Genomic DNA, 25,916 nt, shown 5'->3' with positions numbered 1-25,916 from the left:
CTCCCAGTTTATCCTGCTTTAAGCAAGACATTGGACGTTAGACTTCCTGAGGTCCCTTCCAGCCGGAGTTGTCCTGTGATCCCATGAAGCTGTATATATTGAGATGAGGGTGTCATAGAAATGTGTGGGAAGTGTGTAGGAAATAGGAGCAAAAGGACTTTGGTTCGCAATGAGAAATACAATAGGGAGCAAAGGGGATGATGAGATCTGTGCTGAGACCTCATCCATGCTGCATCCCAGAAGAGCTGCCTGTGTCAACCAGTCCAATGCTGAAGATTGCTTTTGCTGGCATTTTTAGATGGAAAATCATGTACTCCAGGAGGTAAAAAGTGGGTGATGGAATGAGTTGGCATGGCCCAGATTCCAGCACACCTCTGCCAAGAGCCATTTAATGCCATGCAGAGTGTGCAAACACTAGATTATGCTTGGCACAGCCAGAGCAGTCCCTGAGAAGGCTTCTAGGCAAACATGTTTCAGCGTGACTACCAAGCTGATAGACCTCGGTGATGGCAGCAATGGTTTGTATTACTCTGATTCCAAGTGGGGCCGGTCATGATGGCCACCATTCACAGATCAAAACATGCATGTGGAACTTATTTTGCAGAGTCTGTAGGCTCAGATGGAAAACTTACGACTCTTAGGAATAACCAGTCATGTAACTCTTAGATAGACATTCATGTCGGTATTGTTTTCTTTTTTTTAAATTTAAAACTTTTGTGCTCATATCCAGGTGATGATAACAGAGATATTAATATCTGATGTTATGTTCAGGTGTTTCTTGGACAAAAAAATGAGCTAGCTCTGTCATATGTAGTGTAGGAGTCTGAAGTCAATGTTTACCTATAGCTGACAAGAGGTTTCCGTTAAAATATTTTTCAGGAACCAGGTGTGTTTTCAACCATTTTTAAATTGAACTATACATTTTAAAATTGAACTATATTTCCTGGAAAAGACTATTTTGTTTTCACAGAAGCAAAGCTTTTGTCATGAAGAGTTTTTTAATGGTAGAGATGTAGTCATTATAATTCCATTTATTAAAAAAATTAATATTAAAAATATTAAATAATAATTTAAAATTATTATTGTAGGAAGAATTAAACCTGACAAGTATTTTAACTAAATATGTTTTGAATTTTCCTACAAAAGCTTTAATTAGTTACCGTTAAGCTCGTTGCTTCATATATATGTTGTATATATAGTCAGAGTTCAAGATTTCTGTACCTTGACTGCGTACATGAAAATCTCTAGAAGTCAGTGGAGTTTTATCCATCTCTCTGACACTCAGCATTCAGGCTTGTCTTGAAGCATGCCTGTTTATTTTTTTTCACATTGTACTAGGGTCTGATATTTCCTGCCAATATTTCTGACCTGTCCAGGCCATTTAGAATCACTCCTTTGGCCTCCTCACTTTCATCAGCAATGTTAATCATTAATATTTAGCGGGGGAAGGGGGGGCAGCCTAGCACGCTTGCAAACCCATATGAGGGAATTCATACCACCTGCTGGGGTACAGCCTTTTGCCTGCTCAATCCACAGCCAACGCTATAACTCTGAGCTCAGCTTTGCCTCCGACTCTCTAAGTGGAGCATCCCCGGGGTGTGCAGCCCCCAGTAGAGCCAGGGACATAGCCTGTCGCTCAGTGAACACCTTTCTTCAGGAGGTGGTCAGGGATGCATCTTCCATTAAGGGAATGTTCTCAAAAGCCTTCGGCTCTGTCATCTCTGTGCACACAGCTCCAGGAGGAGTGCTACTAAAACACTGCTCAGTGTCTGCATGGGCAGTGTGGGGTATAGGCAATTTATACTGTTTTCCATCAGTAGGTGCATAAGAAAGGTCAAGAAAACACAATTCTGTGCAGTTTTGTTATTTATTTTATTCCCCTCACCATAAATCATTGATTTTAGTATTTTTTTTCCCTTAAATCAAGGAATGAAAACCAACCAAGATCCTTCAAAATTCAAGCCAGTATAATTTTTGGAGGAAATTTCAGCTTTGGCATTTTTGAGAAAAGCAGGAACATTTATCAGTCTTTTTTTTTTTTATTATTTCTGACTGTTGCTGGAATGAAAACTGGATACATTAGAAGATGATGTAGACACAATTAGTTGGCAGAGCTCACCTGCAGTGGTAAAGGGTATGTATTAAATTGCTCTGAAACTGAGTTTATAATGTCACCACCGTATGCATAAATAGAACACTTACCTAAGGACGTGTGCATCAGTCTCCATAGGCACAGACAGGCACAAGGTGGAGAAGTTTGAAAGAGATATAAAACATACAACCTTTTGAAATTTATCTTCTAAGAGCACAAGGTAATACATAAAAGGAAAATTCATTTTCTGTGTTTACAGTTTACGTTAAATGCCATTGTAGATAGAATCTCAGTTACAAAGGCAGAAGGTTTAGTTCGGGGTGATTGGATTACTAGCTTTTTAAATGGAAATGTCACTATTTCAAAGCAGCAATGCTGAGTATTAACTTCAGGTATGTCATGTGGCAACAAGTCAGACTAATCTGTTCTGTAACAACTGGTTTAGTTCCTCTTTTTTTCATTTAAGTTTAAATCAGGCTAATAAAAAAAGTCTCAACAGTTGTGCACAAATAGCAGCAGATGGGGCACAAAGCCTGTGCCCCTCCCTGCCGAGCTCAGTCACAAGAGGACGATCACACAGGTGACAGAAGCATGATATGACAGATCACTGGCATGGCTCCACCAAGGGTTTTGTAAATCCGTGGTGACAGGCTTAGGGCAGGCAACTGGCAAGCACCTGAGGACTTGGTACACTTCCGTCATTGGAAAGTATAGAGACAAGCTTGAGAATATAGTTGAATTGATATAAATACTGAATATTTGGCCTGAGAAAAAGCCTAAATGCTTAAATTCCACATTTCAGCCTGAACATACTTTTATAGCCTAAAAAAAGCAAAATTGTAACAGAATTAAAAGACATATTTTATGTGAATATTCGCTCCTCTGGCAAAGCTCCTGGAAAAGAATTTTAAAATGCCCTTTTCCTTATGGGTTATAAATAATAGAATATCTGCCATTGGTAATTGTGTAGTTTATTTTCATTACATGACTTGAGGTTTTATTGAGTTTCCTTTAGGAACACATCAAGTTAACTTGTGCACAAGGCTTTTGCAGACCTATCATTATGCCAGCTCAATCACAAGGTGAGGCAGCGAGGAAGCTCATCGGGTCAGATGCTCCATCTGACCTTTGAGATCTTACTTTGCACAGATATTACACCCCAGGAACATTCCTTTGCTCCTTGAAATGTAAACTCTGCTCAAAAATTATCATACGGACCCCGCTGTTGGTGTAAACGTGTTTTGAAAGCCCTTCTGTACAGTTATTTTGTAACTCTCATCTATAAATCCCTTCAATGAAATATCAGAGAGTTATTCAGCTGTGAAACTACGCAGAGGGGACATTTTCCTTATCCCAGGTCAGCATTTTCTGGCTTTCTGTAAACACTCTCTCACATGATGCTTGTTAATAGGCTTCCTCATGCAGAAAATTCTTGGCAGCCACTGGAAAAGTTCTCCAAAAGACTGATTACTTTCCCTTTGCCTGAGGCCAGCTGCTGATCATGGCCCTTACGTAGCATGACAAACACATTTAACATCCAAACATGCAGCCAGGACTGAAACAGTCATGCACCAGTTAAAGCTTGGCCTACCAACACCCCAGAAGGTATATTGTTATGCTACAACCTGCTGGTACCAGTTTCCAAGAGTTTTAAAAGAGGTGTGGGTGGTGGAGGATGGAGAGAATGAAGGATGAATTTAGCTGGAGTTCACCCAAGGGCACACTGCCATGGCCTGAGGGCACTAATGGGATGGACTGTCCCTGACAGCCTCTCCTGGGGTGCCCCCAACCCTGCATGTGGCCCAGGACCCCATTTCAGCCCAGATGACCCCCACCTGCAGGCTGACATATCAGCCTGGCCTCAACCTTCTCCCCAGGGACGTGCCTGATGCCCTGGGCTGGGGGTGCCCTCAGCAGCTCCCCAGCTGCCCTGCTCCCTGCTGAGGCAATGGGATGGGCTCCAGCTGGAAAGACCCTGCCCTGCCACCCCAGTGGAGCCCTCACACTATTTGTGTTTAAGAAGCTCTTGGGCTGACTTCCCAGACTGCATCGCTTTTTTTTTTCTGACCTAAGAACACAATTGCATGCTTGGACCATGATGAATTGTGCCATTTTATTTCCTGAAGACAGGCTCTAGACAAAATAAATACAGGTATTTCTGGGAGGATGCAGGAGGTTGTTAACTATTAGTGATGGTAATGATCCTACATATATACCAAGCTAAGCAGATGGATCCCTAAGCACTTTGCAAATGTTGCTACTTATGTTAACATAACAGAGAGTTCAGTAAACCTGCAGTGAGAGATGAAATGCAGCAATTGTAACAGCAGGCAGCAGCACTACAATAACTCAGGACAAATGAAATGTTAAGTGACCCTCTGAAGCATGTGGGGGACAGGACAGAGGGAGGAAGGCATTTAGAAAAGCTCAGTCGAATTTGGCTAAGAGAGCTATTCTGGGTAAAAAAATAGTTTTGCTACGGTTGTTGCTAAGTAATTTTCTTTGCACGAGCTGTCAACATTTAAACTATGTCACAAAGCTGTCTGGTGGAATTTTATAGTGGAAATCCTTTATCTGGAGCCAAAATGTAGAGGAAATAAGTATACATACAACAGTGGAAAATAAGCCTCCAATATACCCATCCAAGTCTTTTGGATAAGACATGTAATGCATATGAGCAAAAAAAGAATAAAATATGTAAGTGGCAATATCCTTGCAGACAACACCTAAAATAAGTACCAGAAACCAGATCATGCTTCCAAACAGCAGTTCAAATATAGCAGGTAAGTAGGTAGATAGATATATAGATAGATAGATAGATTAGATAGATAAACAGAATTTGAAACATAGGATAGGTCTGCATTACCATGATAGCAAAGTGCCGTGAGTTCACACAAACTTATAAAACTGTGTATAATTTCTCTTCCCTAAGCTCAGAATAAACAAGTTCAAGATTTCTGTTCTGTGTCTTACCAGCAGAGTTTCCCTAGTGATCTTCTGGCCTTTGTTTATTGTGGCTGCAAAAAATTCCAGTTTATAATGGTGTAATAAACACTTCCTCTAATCTCAATAAAAACACTATCAAGTTTTACAAGGAAAGCAGTGGCATGAGCCCAGAGGAAACTTCACTGTAAATACCCTAAATCTTTATAAGTTTTTTCCTCTTTTTGATTTCCAGACTTCCATGTGCACACACAGATGCTGAATTTCACTTTTTTCCTTTATAAAATGACTGATTCCCAAAAAGAGGTGAGTTATTAATGGCTGACAGACAGAAAGCTTTTTCAGCTTGATTCTTGTATCTCCTTGACCAAATTTTTTTCCTAGGACTCCATGTCTCATCTTTGCTCACACTGATATTTCAGTGTGTGAATGGAGCAATGGAGATACCAGCTTCTGTGTGCATGCTTTGGTGTGCTGTGCTCCTAACAGCTATTGAAACATTGCTAAGAACAGAATATAACTGAAAAGTCAGAGCTGAATGAAAACGTGGCTTTGCACAACCTGGATAGATGGTGAAATTAAATGCATGTCAAAGCAAAGTGATGCGTGTAGGAAAGATATCACCCCAATTTAATTTGTAAAATGAGGGGTTCTGACCTTACTTTTACCAGTTTGGAGACAGATTTTGGGGATACAATCGATAATTCCATGAAAATGACAGCCCAGTGCTCAGCACAGAGCAACAGCAACAGCACCAGCAACAACAACAACAAAATTGCAAATGTTAGGAACTATTGGTAAAGCAATAGAGAACAAAAGAGAGTTCATCATTATGCCTTTATATAAATTCATGGCGCGTCTGTGTCTTTGTGCTGTTCTGTTCTTTTCATCTCAGAAAGAATATAGTAGAACTGGAAAAAGGTTCAATTGTCCTTGATTGTCAAGGGCTATCAATTTATGGGACGTGTGCTGTGCGAGGAATAACTAAGTAAGCTAAGATTCTTCTTTCTGGAAAAGAGACAAATTACAGGGGATGTGCTAGAGAGCTATAAAATCAGGAGTGAGGTGGAGAGGATGGATGGGGGTTGATGGTTCACTGTCTCTTCCACTATAAGTACTAGGGATCCTCAAAGTAAGACAGCAGCAACAGGGTTCAAAACAAACAGAAGTAGGTTATTCTTCATGCAGCAGGTAATACATTAGTAATATTGCCTGCCAAAGGATGCAGTGAATACTAAAGGTTTAGGAGGGACTGAGGAGAGACTGGACAGGTTAATGTAAGAGAAATACATTGGGGAATACCAACTACACAGAAGCCAGAATTAACCCAGGAAGTTCCTGAGCTGAAGATAGGTGGTGGTTGGGAAAGTATCATAGAGGGACAGTCTGTTCTTGCCTTTTGCTTAGTCCTCCCTAGTTTACCCCCTTATGGCGGCTGTAACCTCAAACCCTCTCTCCTGTTAACCTTGGCTCTCACCAGTTTGGCTATTCTTACATTCATTGAGTAGCAATGCCCTAGTGAAGTAAGGATTCTTCAAGTCTGGTGGATTCTGCAAGGCTAGGTTAATGGTTGGACTCAATGATCTTAAAGGTCTTTTCCAACCTGAATGATTCTGTGATTCTTGGCCTTTCTATTTTTTTTAATATTAATGAAGTTGCTAGATGGCATTTAACACAATACTAACTAATGTGCCTTTATGTATCAGGCCAGTAAAGTTCTGATTCCAGAGGTGTTCTTGTGTCTGTCAGTATAAATATGCCCTTTATGTTCACAGTTCTTCTCTTTTGTCTTTTTTTCTGTCTGCATTTTTCATGCCTGGGCTATGTCATTCGTATTGCAAAACAAAGGAAGGGCCTTTGTAATACGCAAGGAAATCTAATTTGCTTTTCACAATGGACCTAAAACCAATGATTGATGCGCTTCAGTAATTAAATTCTGCTACCTGCAAGTTACTGGACATAAGATTTAGGAAGGCAAGGGGGAATGGGTGAGAATGGAAAATATATTAGGAACTTTTGTGTCTTGTGCTACAGTGTTCAATATTCCACCCATTTACGTTTGACCTGGTGAACAACTTTCAAATACATGAAGATAACCCTGTACATTGGGAGGAAAAGACTGTTAATTACCCTGCCTATTGAGAGAGGAATGATTGAGCACTGAATGTCAGTATACATCGTCTCAGGAGAAGAAAGAAACAAAAATTGCGGGTATTGGACAAGTCAGAAGTTAAAAGGAAGATAGAATCCTTTGACAATGATGATATATTTTAACTCCGCATTGCTGTTAGATCTCATGCTGTTCTCAGATTACCTCTACACAGCACAGGGCCTCACTGTACATAGGTACCCAAGGTAAATCTGGCAGACATGCACAGGTAGCAGAAAGCTTAACCACAAGAGTCTGCTGCTATGCGAGCACTAACGTATTTCACTTCTCAGTTTACCTGCTGGAGCTTGCTGTGTCTCTGTTCAGAAGGCAGCTCAGTGCCCAGGAGACTTGCCTTCATATTAAGGAAGGCAAATGATATACATTACCTATGGTTCATTCTTTTTCTCAGCTTCTCTGCAGGGAAGAAATAGTGTATGCAGTGTAGTCTTTTATTTACATATTTGAACACCTTAGACTGGTCTATGGTAGATGGACTTCCCCATTTCAAGTCTTTCAAGAGAGCTAGATGTCCTTCTAAATTATGTGTTATAGCTAGAAGTCACCTGGAAGTTACAGCCTTTATGCAGATGTTGCTGCATGAGACCCCTTGACCTCATCAACATTGTAGATGTCAACTAAATGAACAGGGAAATAGCGTCTGGTCTTAAAATCTACAAATAACTGAGTCACTTTCACTGGCTGAAAAAGTCTTGATGGCCAATATAATTGTCAGTATGTATGCCAAATTTGTAAGCACTCTGCTACTGAGCTGCATTATAGCTTGGTGGGCTTTTTAGCCTTCATGTATATGTTCCCTTGTCAGAACATCACTAAGATCTTTGGTGCCTGGGACAGTTAGTGAATATTCAACTTGCTTTTGTAGCGCTCCACAGCCTTGTCAACTTGAAGCAGGGGCATGTGAAGCCACCTGGAGACTGAATCCAAGAACAAAGCAGTGCTGGATGCACTCTGCAAGCAGGATACTTCCCACTGTGTTAACATGTTTATTTTGTGGTAGCTTAATTTTCTAGCTGATGATCTGATCTAATTAAGGTCACTGCCATTAAATTAAAAAGCCATGATGATCTGACTGCATTTGGGCAGCATAACAACTAAAATGTTTGACATATGGGGATATCCACACCTTGGAAATACGGTGCTTTATGAAAACTAGTAGTAACAGCCAGACTTTTGTTATGGGCAGAAGAAAGGAGACACCAAAACCATCTCAGATTTACTCAGAGCTGTGACACAACCTTAACATCTTGTAACTTGTGTGATTATTATTTTGAGATAAAAAGTGATGCTATATTTCCTTACTGAGCTCTTTGCTTTGAAAGAGAAGTTCAGCCATACAAAGGATACTACAAAGCCTTTGCTTTTCCGCAGTCATCAAACAGGAGGCTAGTGAGGTGAAGGCCTCATGCTGACTTTTGCACACAGGCAGTGGTCAAAACAGGACTTCAGGTATCCAGTATGGATATCTGCAGTTACCTACATGGAAAGAAAAAGTCCTAATATGCTGCTGTGAGTCCTGTTTCTTGTCTGCAGAAAGTGCTGCTGATGAATACAGGGCCATTTTGATCACTGGAGCAGGATAAATTTAATCTGTTGCAGATACCTGAGAAAACAAATGTGGAGAACAAATACTATAAAATTATAACCCTCCAGGTTTTAAGTGTTCATATCAGAGTAGTATTTTTAAGAGTGGTTTTAATTTAAGGACTATGCTTCTCTTATTCATTACATGGGGGGTTGTTTCTCATCTAAAGGCCTCAAATCTCTAACACTTGCAGCTAACAGCTTCCAAGTGAGGTATGGACCAAAAGCTACAGTAGAAAACTAGTCATTGAATGATTAAGAATGGCATATATGTTACAAAAAGTTAAAATCTGCTTACAAAATTTTCTCAAAGTTTCTTCTTTCCTTTCCCTTCCCACACTAATGATAAACAGCTTTGTGATAATCTAGTTTTGTTTTATAGCTCATGGGGAGCAGTTACGTGTTCTCTTCCTTTTGATAATGTAAATTTTTAACCCTGCTTAGCTTAGCAAGAAAGAAATATATTTCAAACCTGAATGCTTTTTCCTGTTTGCTTGTAAGCCCATTTTATTTTAATTTAGCTATTCTTTTTTTGATATTGCCTTCTGGATGTCCCCATACTTTAATTGGTTCAGTATAAGATACTTGATGGGTACCATGAGAAAAGGTACAACTTTGGAGGAAAGGTCATTTCTAATATGCATGAAGAGTACTACATGTCTGAACAGTAAATACTCATTTGCTCATTTCATTCATCTAGTGTACAGGAACTCTCCTTTATTTTTCTTTATACTTGCAACAGAATTTTCACATTATTTCTATCTTCTGTCTATTTTGTTATTAAATAACATCTACAGCTGTCACAGGTGGTACTGCAGTAATCATGATTATTCAAATGAGATGAAAAATATTTTTGGTTTAACAAGAAAAAACAAACAAGCAAACAAAAATAAGTAATATGAAAAGCAATCCTGATTCCTTCCCCAAAGAAATCCTTATTTGCATTGCATAAGCACTCAGGCAGGTTATTGTGTAGTCTTTCTTGATATTTTTGCTCAGAAATTATCTTCTGTTCGGACACTATTTATGTCATTTGATAAATAAAGTGACAAAAAGTGGCCCTTGCTTTGAGACTGAGGCTATTTCTTCAAGGACAACAGAGGTTGGTAGACTGGTGTAACTCACAAAAAGTGTGGGTTTTATGCAGAACCATGAAAGAACAGGACACACCACTGAGAAGAGCTGCTGAGGACGAGGGCCAGGGCCAGGATACTGCGGCGTGCGATATCACATTAGAGACTTTAGCCTACATCCCTTTCTGGCCAGTATTTACCCATTGCTTCTTTAACTAGCTTTTCTCCTTCAGAGATACTGGCCCATCTCCCAAGATGATTTTATTGAATGCAATATTATTATATTTAATTTCAGACTCTCTTTTGCCAATGTAAAAGAAGCCAAAATCTCATGTCACTTCTGGTATGTCTCAGCTCCCTGCCCAACAGCACTCTGGATGGTTGAACCTTCAGTGCATACACTTGTGTATAGCCTCCCAATAACTTCGAACCCTTGTGTGAGTCCAAGGACATCTGACCAGGAGACGGGAATCTCAGAGGGATGTAGGAAACAGAAGTCCGAGTTTATAGTTTAGGTCACACGGTTTGTGAGTTTTCTTTTCCAAATCAAGAAAGTCAATGTTTGATAAAAAGTGGTTTTGGTTAATAAACTTAGTTAATAAACAGGAACATAAGACCCCTTCATCCAGTACTGGCAGGAGACTGAACCACCAAACTCTATGTACTTGTCCAATACCACCAGCAACAAAAACCATGGGAAGAGTATTTTGACAAAATGTGCAAATGTCCTATAAAATATTTGACACTTTTTTCTGACTGCTAAAGGCAAACAGGCTCTGGAGAATTTGGAAAGAAGGAGCAAGAGGTACTTCACTGCATTAGTGCTAGGAATTACTGTCCAGTCCAGTAGTGGCTAAGGAAGATAGTAGTGTCTGTTAAAGATAAGTGTTTAAAAGATGGGAACTTTTCCAAGATCTCCAAAAGAGCTGGCTAGGAATGTATAATGGAACCCAGGGAAAAGGCAGATGGCTGGAAGAATACTAAATTTACGATAATACTCAAAAGTAAGAGGGATAAAATAGATTCCACAGAGAATGGCTAACCTGTCATCAGTACAAGGTGGAACACCAGAAAATCTGAGAAAAGGTTAAATCTGGAAAGAAATAAAAGATAAAGGATAAAATATGCAAATATGAAACTGATTTTATGACAAAGAGCTCTTGTGAAACAAACCTGATGTATTTTTTTTTATTTTTAATTTAAATTTGGTTTATCAAGGCAGATGGATAGACTTCTTTAAGATGTTTGACTTAGTACTACATTTGACCCTCATTTAAAAAATTGCTTCTTACAACATCAGCATTGAATAAGTGAAATGGGATTAAGCACTAGCTAAATGATAGATCTCAAGGAATAAATGCACTCAGGGAAATGTCACTGAATGGGATTCTTCTATGGGTTTAAGGGTTATAAAGTCCTGACTGCAAAACTGCATTCACGATATGCCAAGAAGTGCCACCCGGGGATGTATATGCTGGAGATCACTAATGAGAAATGAAGAAATTATTTAACTTCCACGTGCTAGAACAAGATTAATGCCAGAATAACACCTCTCATTCTGGCACCTTAATTTTAAAAAGTTGTTGAGAAATTAGGGACAGAGAGACACAAAAATTATGAGAGGCCTGGAGGAAATGCTTCACAAAGAAAAACTCACCAACCTCAGTCTGTTTATCAGACAAAAGACTTGGTGACAGTGTATAAATATCTTAACGAAGAAAAAATCTGGTTTTCTAAACGGCTCCTCTGGAATCAGTGCCTGGAAGCAGAAAGCAGGCAAATTAATCTGAAAAACAGCACAGATTTTTAGTAGTGATTTCCACTGCAGCAGATTATTCACAGGAGAGGTGGATTTTTTCCATTGTGTAGTATGTTCATCAAGATTTGATACCTTTGTAGAAACTATGCTTTTGTCAAAAACAAGTCTTTAGGCTCCATGTAAAAGTGACGTATAACTGGCCTGTGATATAAAGACTAGACAATCTAACGGTGCTTTCTGGCTTTAAATTTAATGAATCTCGAGATAATTTTTAGAGAATTGCAGTGCATGTAGTACTGAAATACATGTATGTTAGTCAGCCACAAAAAAGGGCTGTGCATAATTGAACCAAGAAATTAAGTGCCCCGAACTCTCAGGAGGACCCTTTTGCAGAAACGGCAAGAAACATCAGCCTCTCTTTCAGCAGTTGAATAAAGGCTAACCACTCAAAAAGATGAAAAATAAGCACCTTCTGTTGCTGCTAGTAGGTCAGTGTAATACTCGTAGCCTAGTACATGCTCACCTGTGAGTCAGTTTAAGACTTCTGGGCAAAAAAACGTTGTGTCTCAGAGGACCACAAAGCATTACTGAGACAGCCAATTGCAATGTACGTGGAGATTTAGTAGGAAAAAGTGGGGTGAAAAGAGTGATCAGGTAAAAAGGGGAATGTCTCTGGAGTTATGAAATGACTGATTAATGCAAAAACCTTGTGGCCAGCTTGCAAGGATATTGGATTTAGCAGAAGAATTAATGAGAGTTAGACAAACTTGTATTTATGTAAAGACACACATCACAGTGAATGAAAGAACATTTCTTTAAAAAAATTGATTGATTTCATTTCCATCTTTCACCAGGAAACAATTCCTTATAAAGAAAGAAAAATTTGAGTCCTTCACAAAATCTGACATCCATTCAATATCCACTCCTTCCTTGAAAATCTTGTCACACTTTTTTCCTATTAATCAATGATCTGTAAGATGGCCAGGCTTTAATCAAAGAAAATGTTATTATTCTGTAGGTAAAAGTGCTTGCAACATGCCAAAGGGTCTTTGCTTAAACTTTAATGGATAAAGTGTAGACAGCAATTTTCATTAGTCTTCAGAAAAAAAGCATTTATTTATCATTAGGTGCAAAGTCAAGAGTTCTGTAAGCTTGCTAAAAATTCTGATGAGTTCCAGATAAAATTATAGGAATAATAATAAGTAATACCCTGAAGCCTTAGAATATTGCCTGTGAGGAAAAAAGAGACTGTTTCTGTTTGTAAATAAAAATTTGCCCGAAATCTAGCATTCAGATTCAAGTTGAATAAAGGTCTTCAAAGATTTAGACTTTTCTGTGGACAGAAGAAACTCCATGAATTCACTGGGAGATGTTCACACTTTGTGGCTGATCACTGGGGTACAGGAGAGACAGAACAGTTATGCCCCCAAAGCTGCAGTTTCCCCCAATATGAACAGATTCAACTGAAGCCCTCAGTTCTGGAAAACCAGGTTGGAAATTTTGGAAGGAAGATCTTTCTCCTGAGATTTCAAGCACTTTCACTCTGGATTGCAGCTATATCACTGACAATTTTATTTTCACAGTTCTTGTGGTGGTCCGAGTTGGAAAGCACAAATAAGTCAAAATCCCTTACTCCCCAGTTTATGAATTTTATAAAAAGTTTTGTTATATTCCACCAGCAGATGAAGGTGCGCGCAGACTGAGAAGACTGAGAGATGGGGAGGAGGAAGCATATATTATACTAGAATGTTAGTATGTGGTTTAATGAATCCTGTTCTAATTTAGGGAATTAAAATATAGATGATTGGTTCAAAAAACCTTCTTTCATTGTATTTCAAATATTACTTTACAACCTGAGGTTAATCAGGAGCCTGTGTATGTATTGCCTGAAAGCTGCTTCTCAGATGGTTTTGCAGTTACCATACTTGACTGAAAACTCAGTAATTCCAGGGAAAGGCTGATCTTGGCTTTTCCCAAAAGATAACTCCTAAAACACTGAAAGGAATGAGGAAATAATCTACGACTGTTATTATTTAGCTTGGATTGGTTTAGCCAACAGCTCAGCCCCACACAGTCACTCGCTCACTTCCCAGCCGGTAGATGGCGGAGAGAATCAGAAGGGTAACGCCCGTGCGTTGGGATAAGAACAGTTTAATAATTAAAATTAAAATAAACAACAACAGAAATGCAATGTAAAAGAGAACAACGAGAGGTGCAAAGCCCCGGGGGGGGGGGGGGGGGGAGGGAGGAGGGATGGGATTAAAGGCCAAAACAAAACGCACACGACGCAGCCACTCACCACGTACCAAACCGAAACCGTGCCTCCCCCGAGCCGCAACCTGCCCCCCCCCTTAATATACTGGTGATGGTGTCACATGGTATGGAATGAACATGCCACTGGCCAGCCGGGTTCGCTGCCCCCGCCATGGTCTTCCCCCTCCCAGCCCACCAAGACGCACAGAGCACGGGAATCTGGAAAGGTAGCCGACCCCCACAGTGAGGACAATTAACCCCTTCTCAGCCAAAACCAGCACACCGTGTCAGCCCTACAGAAAGGGGTCTGGGGGTGGTGGTCGACAGCAGGCTCGATACAAGTCAGCAGTGGGCCCTGGCAGCCAAGAGGGCAAACTGCATCCTGGGCTGCACGGAACACAGTATAACCAGCTGGTCAAAAGAGGTGATTGTTCCGCTCTATCCAGCGTTGGTGCGGCCTCACCTCAAGTGCCTGTGTGCAGTTGTGGGCCCCGCACTTTAAGAAGGATATTCAGGTCCTTGGATGTGTCCAGAGGAGGGCAACAAAGCTGGTTAAAGGGCTGGAAGGAATGTCCCACGAGGAGCAGTTCAGGACTTTGCGCTTGCCTAGTTTGGAGAAAAGGAGGCAGAGGGGTGACCTCATTGCTCTCTACGGCTTCCGGAGGAGGGCAAGTGGAGAGGGAGGTGCTGGTCCCTTCTCCCTGGTATCCAGTGATAGGACGCGCGGGAATGGTTCAAAGCTGCACCAGGGGAGGTTTGGACTGGACTTTAGGAAGCTCTTCTCTACCGAGAGGGTGGTCAAACACTGGAACAGGCTTCCTCGAGAGGCGTTTGATGCCTGAACGCTGTCAGAGTTTCAGAGGCATTGGGACAAGGCCCTTAGTAGCACCTTTAGCTTTTGGTGAGCCCCAAATTGGTCAGGCAGTTGGACTAGATGATTGTTGTAGGTCCTTTCCAACTGAAATGATTCTCTCTTCTCTTCTCTTCTCTTCTCTTCTCTTCTCTTCTCTTCTCTTCTCTTCTCTTCTCTTCTCTTCTCTTCTCTTCTCTTCTCTTCTCTTCTCTTCTCTTCTCTTTTCTCTTCTGTTCAAAAGCCGTCTGGACAGGGTGCCAGGCAGCCTGCTTGTAGGTGGCTGTGCTTGAGCAGTGGGGTTGCACCACACGAACCTGGGGCACACCAGCCCCTGGGAGCCCGACAGCATTGCCCTGGGGTGACCCCCTGAGGAGGTGGATATCACGGTCTCCAAGTGGTGAGCCCTCTGCAGAGGGAACAAGCACCATGAGTGCGGAGCAGGGCTCTGGATGTCCTGCTTGCTGTAACCGCTGGGAGGCTTGGGCACGAGGCAATGCAGAGCAGCAGCTTGAGAGCTGGAGGCACAGCTCGGGCAGGTGCAGGTGCAGGAGGGAGGAGTGTCCGGCAGCACGAGGCACCTCCCGTCCTGCACCCCCTCATCACCACTGGGAAATGCATCTTTGGGAACACTGATCTCTCACCAGCACAGCGAGGACAGAGACCCTGCCACGGAGAGGCCCCATCCCGCCACAGGGACAGACACCATCAGCCCCCATCAGCGTCCCGAAGGCACCAAGAGCACCGTCTTGTCTACAAGCATAAAGGCCAGCACCAAGGGAGTCAGTCCATTTCACAGGGTGGCAGAGAAGGAGCAAACCGTCCACGGGCCACGCCACCTTCTCTCACACGGGCACGCTTTGAATTCCTTTGGGTGGCCTGCCTGTGGTCACAGGCAGACAGAGCAAAGATATGTTCCCTTCACTGGGGAGCTCAGGTCCCCACCACCTAGGCAAAAGAGGCTTAACACAGAAAGGGCCTTCAGAGCACGTCCCACTTCCTGGCATCCCCTCCCACTTCTTGCCTTCAGAAGGCTTTGGACAGGAGGTGCATTGGATGTATAGTTCTGCACATGCTGAACTGACACAAACATGGCACCTGTGTCAGTCCTGGCACATATGCTGTAGGGCTTAAGAAAGCTTTTGAGGTGCCTGGGTCCCAAGGCATGCACTCACGCGGTACCGGCCATGTTTCTGGGAGGCACAGTCCACAGCAAAGCGCTCCGGCGCGGTGTACAGTGAGCTCTCCTGAACCGGGGAAACCTCAGGGGAGCAGAGATATGCAGGGCCTGGCGTGGTCCCTCCGGTCCCCTCGCTTGCCCTTGCAGGGGGCAAGCTGGTAGCCGGAGACAGGAGCCATAGGACCTTTTCCACTTGCACCAGGGACATGATTTGCATTTGGCTTGACCGTCAGGGTTTGCAGGGCTAAGTCCTGCCCTGGCAGAAGGAATCCTAGAGGAGAAGAGGGAGGTGGAGTTTTGTCTCTGGCCAAGGGCTTGTAGCTCTTCCTTTCAAGACAGAAAAGAAGACTTTGCACCATTCTACGTGAGTCAGGGGGATCCACCTCCAGTGCCCGGTTTCATTTTGGTTACGGTTGTGCACGCGTCTGCCCGCTTTGTCAAGAGCCCCCGGGAGCTCGCTCCTGCAGGGCGGGTGTGTACTTGGTGTGGTGGCCAGGAGCTGCTGAGGCGGGCGGTGGGGACGAAGGCTGGGGCTTGCCGCCTGGGTGATGCTGCCCCGGTGGCTGTGACAGCCCAGGGGCCAGGTCACAATGGGAGCTGCCCCTAGGGGCGTCACCAGGCAGCCCCACTGCTGTTGGACTTGGGCGATCGGTGAGTGCAGCATGCAGGGGGAAGGCTGGGCTGGCTGGGGGACGGGGCAGATGGCCAGGGGGTTTCTAACCCAGAGCGAGAGCCGAGCCCCTGAGGGCAGGGCACGGTACCGCCCTCGGGGCTGGGGCCAGAGCTGCTCGGGGCTCCCGGCGGTGGCAGGTGCCCAGAGAGGCTTGGGGGATGTGCCGGCTGCCCGTGGCTCCGCGGGACGCTGTTGGGTGGCAGGGATGGGGCCTCGGCACGCTCTGCTCGGGTGTCCCTTGCCCTTTCATGGGGCACAGCCCAGCCAGGGGCTGGCCATCAGGGCGGCTTGGGCAGGATGGGCCCCATGCTGCCTCCAGCCAGGGCCCGCGGCCCCTTCAGGCCTGTCGACACCAGTGCCCAAACGCTTTCCTGGGACAGCCCGTGGCTCCCATGCGTGCAGTGCTCACTAACCCTGCCCTTGCTCCCTCCCGCCTCCCTCACTCCCTCTCCCACCAGCCCCCAGCTCCAGGCGGCTCCCCACCCACTCCCCCAGCCCCGTGCTCCCTCCCACACAGCCCTGCTGAGACCCCTTTTCTCCCACCCCCTCCAGGCCATGGCTGCGGCAATCGCGCTCGTCCTGGCTGTGCTGGCCATCTGGCACGAGCTGAAGCACGATCACCAGATAGATGTGGCCGCTGTCGAGCACATGAAGCAGCGTGAGGAGTACCTGCACCAGCAGATGACTCGGCTGCTGCAGGAGATTGAACAGAGCAGGGCCGCGGAGGAAGCCACGCTCCTTTCTCTGTTGCAGCAGTGGCCGTTTTGGACCGTTGCGGGAGTCCTGGCCCTGCTTGTGGCGGTCTGCTGGGTTACCGGGAAAACGGAGCTTGCCTCTGACAGCTGCAGGGAGCAGAACAGCTTCCACCGCGAGGAGGAGGATGATGCGGAGGCAGAAGACCTCAGTGGTGCACTCAGTGGTGTCAGGTCTTTGGCTGTGTCCACCCCATCGCCAACGCAGGGCCTGCCTGACACGTGCAAAGTGCTGAAGGAGCTGGTGGGTGACCTCCTTGGGGTCTGCCGACTGCTTTGCAAGAGGACTTTCATGCCGCAGATGCACCCAGCCAGCGAGACGGACGGCACCTGTGAGGGCTGGCGCGTCCACGAGAACAGTATCACCTACTGCCTGCTCGTGGTCCTGCAGCCACCCCCCGGGCACTCTTTCAGCCAGGAGCTGGGCACCACGGCGCAGCTGCCAGCAAGGCACTCCAGCATCCACGTGGTGCTGGACTGCACGTGCTCGAGGGAGCAGCTGCTGGGGGATATTCTGTGCTTTCTCCACCACCCCGACGACAAGCTGCCCAGGGAGGAGAGCTCATGCCTCCTACGCACCCTCTGCACGTGCTCCTACTTAGACGTGGAGAAGATCGCCTGCTGGGTCCAGGTGTTGGTGAGATCAGCCTGGCGGCTTTTGCCTCAGTCGCACCACTGCCAGCTAACGGTGCTGCCCTCCTCCCGGTCCTGCAGGTTCCAGCTGACAAGCACCTCTGAGATGAACATCTGCACTGAGATGATCTTTGCCGTGCAGCAAGGCAGCTCAGGCGCCTACCTGAGCCTTGAGTAGGCAGAGGCCAGCTTTACCAGCAGCACACCACGGCCGCAGAGCTGCGCTCTCGTTGCGGTGCCGCTTTTCAGACTCGTGGCGAGGCACACCCGGCGCGACGGTTTCCGCCTCAGAGGTCTGCAGCTCTGGTGGTCACAGGCTTTTGCACCCGTGCCTGTGACCCTGAGGACCTACTTTCCTCTCACACTGGTGGGGCCCGGAGGACAATTTTGGACACTGGGGCAGAGAACCTGCTCATCCCAGAGACTGCCTGGGGAGTCTCTGCTGCAGATCTGAGCACACTAGGCACGGAGATGACACCGCTCAAGAGGAGCTCAGCCTAAGCAGAGTCTGGGGAATCCCCACCGGGCCAGCTGAAGATGCCGCTGCAACTGAGGCTCCTGTTACCACCTGTAACAGGACGGGACCACCCATCCTGTTGGAGAGAGTTGTTCCCACCTGGGACTTTTACGCGGTGCAAAGATGACAATAAATTGGGTTCTTTTAACCAACCCTCTGCCCCTGAGTGTCTGTGCAACACTCTGTTGGGGAACGTGGGCAGGCGGCGGGTTGCTGCCTGCTCAGGTGCAGAAGCAGCAGGGCGGCATTTTGTGGTAAGTAAGTAGTACCGAACCAGAATGCTTCCCCAGACCCCTTTTTCCATTTTGTTTCCAGTTTTCTACTCTGCTTCCATTTTCAGGGGAAGACGCCTCGGTGCGTGCATGCTGGATGGGAGGGAAGGAGGGCAAGGGAGCCAGACCTTTCTCCGTGGTCACCTCTGACAGGATGAGAACCAATGGGCACCAACGAAAAACCATGAAATTCCAACTGAGCACAAGAAAGCGCGTCCTGACTCTGAGGGTGCTCAGATTTGGTGGAATGAGTCCCGTGACCGGAGTGCTGGGATGGAAGGGCTACAGTTTGTTCTGGAGGGATAGGCAGGCCGGGCGAGGTGGAGGTGTCGCGCTGTAATATGCAAGGGAGAGGCTTGACTGTGCTGCCCTTGCAGTTAGTGATGATACGGTTGGGAGCCTCTGGGTGAGGGTTATGGGGATGGAAAACAAAGCAGGTGTTGTAGTGGGTGTTTACTACTGATTGCCCACCCAGAATGTAGTGGGTTATTCTACAGGCAATTAGGAGAAATTTCTGGATCGGCAGTCCTTGTCCTTACGGGAGATTTCAACTTCCCAGGCATCAGCTGGGAATGTCATACCGCTGGGACGCGCAAGTCTTGGAAATTCTTGAAGTCTGTAGGAGATAACTTCTTGTCACAGGCACTCAGTGAGCGCGCTAGGAATGGTGCCCTCCTACACTTGCCATTTGTGAATGGTGAAGGACTCACGGGAGATGCGATGGTAGGTGTCTGTATTGGCCACAGCGATCATGAAATGGTAGAGTTTAGAATTTTTAGTGTTGTGAGAAAACAAGACATGAGAGTTGCTACCCTGGACTTCAGGAAAGCAAACTTTAAGCTGTTGAGGGAGCTATTTAAGCTGAGTACCCTGGGAATCTGCTTTTAAGGGCTTAGGAGTCCACGAGCACTGGTCAGCTTTTAAGACCCGCTTTTCACAAGCACAGGAGCCGATGATACCAAACCGGCAGGTGCTGTTGAGTCGCTTGAGGGACAGAAGGTCTTGCAGAGGGATCTAGGCAGAATGGAGCATGGATTAATGGGATGAAATTTAATAAGTCAAAATGCTGGATTCTGCCCCTCGGATGGAGTAACGCCAAGCACAAGTGTGAACTGGGAGAGGAGTGGCTGGAGAGCAGCCCTGCAGAAAGGGGTCTGGGGGTGGTGGTCGACAGCAGGCTCGATACAAGTCAGCAGTGGGCCCTGGCAGCCAAGAGGGCAAACTGCATCCTGGGCTGCACGGAACACAGTATAACCAGCTGGTCAAAAGAGGTGATTGTTCCGCTCTATTCAGCGTTGGTGCGGCCTCACCTCAAGTGCCTGTGTGCAGTTGTGGGCCCCGCACTTTAAGAAGGATATTCAGGTCCTTGGATGTGTCCAGAGGAGGGCAACAAAGCTGGTTAAAGGGCTGGAAGGAATGTCCCACGAGGAGCAGTTCAGGACTTTGCGCTTGCCTAGTTTGGAGAAAAGGAGGCAGAGGGGTGACCTCATTGCTCTCTACGGCTTCCGGAGGAGGGCAAGTGGAGAGGGAGGTGCTGGTCCCTTCTCCCTGGTATCCAGTGATAGGACGCGCGGGAATGGTTCAAAGCTGCACCAGGGGAGGTTTGGACTGGACTTTAGGAAGCTCTTCTCTACCGAGAGGGTGGTCAAACACTGGAACAGGCTTCCTCGAGAGGCGTTTGATGCCTGAACGCTGTCAGAGTTTCAGAGGCATTGGGACAAGGCCCTTAGTAGCACCTTTAGCTTTTGGTGAGCCCCAAATTGGTCAGGCAGTTGGACTAGATGATTGTTGTAGGTCCTTTCCAACTGAAATGATTCTCTCTTCTCTTCTCTTCTCTTCTCTTCTCTTCTCTTCTCTTCTCTTCTCTTCTCTTCTCTTCTCTTCTCTTCTCTTCTCTTCTCTTCTCTTCTCTTCTCTTCTCTTTTCTCTTCTGTTCAAAAGCCGTCTGGACAGGGTGCCAGGCAGCCTGCTTGTAGGTGGCTGTGCTTGAGCAGTGGGGTTGCACCACACGAACCTGGGGCACACCAGCCCCTGGGAGCCCGACAGCATTGCCCTGGGGTGACCCCCTGAGGAGGTGGATATCACGGTCTCCAAGTGGTGAGCCCTCTGCAGAGGGAACAAGCACCATGAGTGCGGAGCAGGGCTCTGGATGTCCTGCTTGCTGTAACCGCTGGGAGGCTTGGGCACGAGGCAATGCAGAGCAGCAGCTTGAGAGCTGGAGGCACAGCTCGGGCAGGTGCAGGTGCAGGAGGGAGGAGTGTCCGGCAGCACGAGGCACCTCCCGTCCTGCACCCCCTCATCACCACTGGGAAATGCATCTTTGGGAACACTGATCTCTCACCAGCACAGCGAGGACAGAGACCCTGCCACGGAGAGGCCCCATCCCGCCACAGGGACAGACACCATCAGCCCCCATCAGCGTCCCGAAGGCACCAAGAGCACCGTCTTGTCTACAAGCATAAAGGCCAGCACCAAGGGAGTCAGTCCATTTCACAGGGTGGCAGAGAAGGAGCAAACCGTCCACGGGCCACGCCACCTTCTCTCACACGGGCACGCTTTGAATTCCTTTGGGTGGCCTGCCTGTGGTCACAGGCAGACAGAGCAAAGATATGTTCCCTTCACTGGGGAGCTCAGGTCCCCACCACCTCGGCAAAAGAGGCTTAACACAGAAAGGGCCTTCAGAGCACGTCCCACTTCCTGGCATCCCCTCCCACTTCTTGCCTTCAGAAGGCTTTGGACAGGAGGTGCATTGGATGTATAGTTCTGCACATGCTGAACTGACACAAACATGGCACCTGTGTCAGTCCTGGCACATATGCTGTAGGGCTTAAGAAAGCTTTTGAGGTGCCTGGGTCCCAAGGCATGCACTCACGCGGTACCGGCCATGTTTCTGGGAGGCACAGTCCACAGCAAAGCGCTCCGGCGCGGTGTACAGTGAGCTCTCCTGAACCGGGGAAACCTCAGGGGAGCAGAGATATGCAGGGCCTGGCGTGGTCCCTCCGGTCCCCTCGCTTGCCCTTGCAGGGGGCAAGCTGGTAGCCGGAGACAGGAGCCATAGGACCTTTTCCACTTGCACCAGGGACATGATTTGCATTTGGCTTGACCGTCAGGGTTTGCAGGGCTAAGTCCTGCCCTGGCAGAAGGAATCCTAGAGGAGAAGAGGGAGGTGGAGTTTTGTCTCTGGCCAAGGGCTTGTAGCTCTTCCTTTCAAGACAGAAAAGAAGACTTTGCACCATTCTACGTGAGTCAGGGGGATCCACCTCCAGTGCCCGGTTTCATTTTGGTTACGGTTGTGCACGCGTCTGCCCGCTTTGTCAAGAGCCCCCGGGAGCTCGCTCCTGCAGGGCGGGTGTGTACTTGGTGTGGTGGCCAGGAGCTGCTGAGGCGGGCGGTGGGGACGAAGGCTGGGGCTTGCCGCCTGGGTGATGCTGCCCCGGTGGCTGTGACAGCCCAGGGGCCAGGTCACAATGGGAGCTGCCCCTAGGGGCGTCACCAGGCAGCCCCACTGCTGTTGGACTTGGGCGATCGGTGAGTGCAGCATGCAGGGGGAAGGCTGGGCTGGCTGGGGGACGGGGCAGATGGCCAGGGGGTTTCTAACCCAGAGCGAGAGCCGAGCCCCTGAGGGCAGGGCACGGTACCGCCCTCGGGGCTGGGGCCAGAGCTGCTCGGGGCTCCCGGCGGTGGCAGGTGCCCAGAGAGGCTTGGGGGATGTGCCGGCTGCCCGTGGCTCCGCGGGACGCTGTTGGGTGGCAGGGATGGGGCCTCGGCACGCTCTGCTCGGGTGTCCCTTGCCCTTTCATGGGGCACAGCCCAGCCAGGGGCTGGCCATCAGGGCGGCTTGGGCAGGATGGGCCCCATGCTGCCTCCAGCCAGGGCCCGCGGCCCCTTCAGGCCTGTCGACACCAGTGCCCAAACGCTTTCCTGGGACAGCCCGTGGCTCCCATGCGTGCAGTGCTCACTAACCCTGCCCTTGCTCCCTCCCGCCTCCCTCACTCCCTCTCCCACCAGCCCCCAGCTCCAGGCGGCTCCCCACCCACTCCCCCAGCCCCGTGCTCCCTCCCACACAGCCCTGCTGAGACCCCTTTTCTCCCACCCCCTCCAGGCCATGGCTGCGGCAATCGCGCTCGTCCTGGCTGTGCTGGCCATCTGGCACGAGCTGAAGCACGATCACCAGATAGATGTGGCCGCTGTCGAGCACATGAAGCAGCGTGAGGAGTACCTGCACCAGCAGATGACTCGGCTGCTGCAGGAGATTGAACAGAGCAGGGCCGCGGAGGAAGCCACGCTCCTTTCTCTGTTGCAGCAGTGGCCGTTTTGGACCGTTGCGGGAGTCCTGGCCCTGCTTGTGGCGGTCTGCTGGGTTACCGGGAAAACGGAGCTTGCCTCTGACAGCTGCAGGGAGCAGAACAGCTTCCACCGCGAGGAGGAGGATGATGCGGAGGCAGAAGACCTCAGTGGTGCACTCAGTGGTGTCAGGTCTTTGGCTGTGTCCACCCCATCGCCAACGCAGGGCCTGCCTGACACGTGCAAAGTGCTGAAGGAGCTGGTGGGTGACCTCCTTGGGGTCTGCCGACTGCTTTGCAAGAGGACTTTCATGCCGCAGATGCACCCAGCCAGCGAGACGGACGGCACCTGTGAGGGCTGGCGCGTCCACGAGAACAGTATCACCTACTGCCTGCTCGTGGTCCTGCAGCCACCCCCCGGGCACTCTTTCAGCCAGGAGCTGGGCACCACGGCGCAGCTGCCAGCAAGGCACTCCAGCATCCACGTGGTGCTGGACTGCACGTGCTCGAGGGAGCAGCTGCTGGGGGATATTCTGTGCTTTCTCCACCACCCCGACGACAAGCTGCCCAGGGAGGAGAGCTCATGCCTCCTACGCACCCTCTGCACGTGCTCCTACTTAGACGTGGAGAAGATCGCCTGCTGGGTCCAGGTGTTGGTGAGATCAGCCTGGCGGCTTTTGCCTCAGTCGCACCACTGCCAGCTAACGGTGCTGCCCTCCTCCCGGTCCTGCAGGTTCCAGCTGACAAGCACCTCCGAGATGAACATCTGCACTGAGATGATCTTTGCCGTGCAGCAAGGCAGCTCAGGCGCCTACCTGAGCCTTGAGTAGGCAGAGGCCAGCTTTACCAGCAGCACACCACGGCCGCAGAGCTGCGCTCTCGTTGCGGTGCCGCTTTTCAGACTCGTGGCGAGGCACACCCGGCGCGACGGTTTCCGCCTCAGAGGTCTGCAGCTCTGGTGGTCACAGGCTTTTGCACCCGTGCCTGTGACCCTGAGGACCTACTTTCCTCTCACACTGGTGGGGCCCGGAGGACAATTTTGGACACTGGGGCAGAGAACCTGCTCATCCCAGAGACTGCCTGGGGAGTCTCTGCTGCAGATCTGAGCACACTAGGCACGGAGATGACACCGCTCAAGAGGAGCTCAGCCTAAGCAGAGTCTGGGGAATCCCCACCGGGCCAGCTGAAGATGCCGCTGCAACTGAGGCTCCTGTTACCACCTGTAACAGGACGGGACCACCCATCCTGTTGGAGAGAGTTGTTCCCACCTGGGACTTTTACGCGGTGCAAAGATGACAATAAATTGGGTTCTTTTAACCAACCCTCTGCCCCTGAGTGTCTGTGCAACACTCTGTTGGGGAACGTGGGCAGGCGGCGGGTTGCTGCCTGCTCAGGTGCAGAAGCAGCAGGGCGGCATTTTGCGGTAAGTAAGTAGTACCGAACCAGAGTGCTTCCCCAGGCCCCTTTTTCCATTTTGTTTCCAGTTTTCTACTCTGCTTCCATTTTCAGGGGAAGACGCCTCGGTGCGTGCATGCTGGATGGGAGGGAAGGAGGGCAAGGGAGCCAGACCTTTCTCCGTGGTCACCTCTGACAGGATGAGAACCAATGGGCACCAACGAAAAACCATGAAATTCCAACTGAACACAAGAAATTACATCTATTCTATTCTATTCTATTCTATTCTATTCTATTCTATTCTATTCTGTAGGTTAGTAGTGCTTGGATCTCTGATATGAAATGATGACTTCTGGTGGACCGTCATTCCTTCTGCAGCTGGAAAAGACAATCTACGCAAAGTGTCCATATTAGTAAGAGAGAAAAAATAATTATTATTCGAAGCAGTATAATAATCTTATTCTGCTTATTTAGGTGTGAAATATGTAGAGAGCTGAAGGGTTTTTTCTTATTACCACAGCTAATGCTTTTCATTCATGTGGGTTCATGTGGGGCCAAGACTGGGTTTGCATATACTAAGTCTTCCAGCACCTCATTTCACACGCAATCAGCCCATTGTAGACTGAATTGCTATTCTGTACCTGTTTCTTTCAGAAAAATCACCTGCCATTGTTAGCCATGATATTACCATCTAATCCTGTGCCTTGCAGCCCCTGTGGCAGAACTGGGAACTGAACCCAGACTTGAACCCCGACCAGTTCCTGACTCGCAAGTTGATTTTTTCCTATGGCTGGTAATGATGACTAAATGGTCATGGTAATGGTGGCTAAGGATAATACCATTGGCTGCCGTTTGTCATTTTTGATTTTAACTAAGGCATAGTTCAAGGTAGCATCCCACTCCCACGCTGGGTTCATCTGTAATTAGCCAGGCTTTAACAAATATTTACATGATGCATATCCTGAAATGTTTTTTAGTTCCCTGCTATATTAAAGGCTAAAATGACAAGCTTTCATTCGCTTTAGCCTGAATCCAGTTTGACACCTCCTGTTTCGGTGAGTCCTTGGCACATTTCTGTTGAAACTCCACATGCGTGCATGCTCTATTGCAAATGCTGAGTTAGCACCATGATTTAGATGAAACACTGGGCCTGGGGCTACAGCAACTGCATGGATTGTCTAGTCCAACTGCAGATTCACTTTCAAAGGTATATCTATAGCTGCTAGCCATACAGGAGCTTCTGTTCTCTCGACTGCATTTCCTCTAGTTCATATATTAACAGTTGGTTGCTTACCAAACTATACTCTTAAAGGAAAAATGTCTGTTAATGTCTCAGTGGAGTGGTTACCATGGTAATGATAATCATTACTCATGAATACATTTATACAACTGAAAAAAAAAATCTTTCAAATGAATATAATTGCCAAAGAGTATTTGCTCCTTAATAAAAACAACAATAACCACAAGTGCTGCAATAATGCATTTAA

The 25,916-nt window shown here is 47.5% G+C and overlaps 2 protein-coding genes across 2 annotated transcripts; both read left to right on the top strand.

Annotated features, from left to right (window-relative positions):
• The first annotated feature begins 16,509 nt into the window (after nucleotides 1–16,509).
• LOC142056648 (inositol 1,4,5-trisphosphate receptor-interacting protein-like 1) lies at nucleotides 16,510–18,980 on the top strand. Its single transcript, XM_075091849.1, has 3 exons — nucleotides 16,510–16,555; nucleotides 17,130–18,733; nucleotides 18,820–18,980. The coding sequence occupies exon 2, from the start codon at nucleotides 17,133–17,135 to the stop codon at nucleotides 18,138–18,140; it is 1,008 nt and encodes a 335-aa protein (XP_074947950.1). The 5' UTR covers nucleotides 16,510–16,555; nucleotides 17,130–17,132; the 3' UTR covers nucleotides 18,141–18,733; nucleotides 18,820–18,980.
• A 3,253-nt stretch (nucleotides 18,981–22,233) lies between these two features.
• Nucleotides 22,234–24,437, top strand: LOC142056647 (inositol 1,4,5-trisphosphate receptor-interacting protein-like 1). The gene is made up of 2 exons (XM_075091848.1): nucleotides 22,234–22,279; nucleotides 22,854–24,437. Exon 2 carries the CDS (start codon nucleotides 22,857–22,859, stop codon nucleotides 23,862–23,864), a length of 1,008 nt encoding a protein of 335 aa, XP_074947949.1. The 5' UTR covers nucleotides 22,234–22,279; nucleotides 22,854–22,856; the 3' UTR covers nucleotides 23,865–24,437.
• Nucleotides 24,438–25,916: the final 1,479 nt, after the last annotated feature.

Source organism: Phalacrocorax aristotelis, chromosome 4 (genome assembly GCF_949628215.1).
Source record: "Phalacrocorax aristotelis chromosome 4, bGulAri2.1, whole genome shotgun sequence".
Taxonomy (NCBI): Eukaryota; Metazoa; Chordata; class Aves; order Suliformes; family Phalacrocoracidae; genus Phalacrocorax; species Phalacrocorax aristotelis.
Note: the sequence above shows the minus strand (reverse complement) of the source record. Positions and strands in the feature narration are given on the sequence as shown.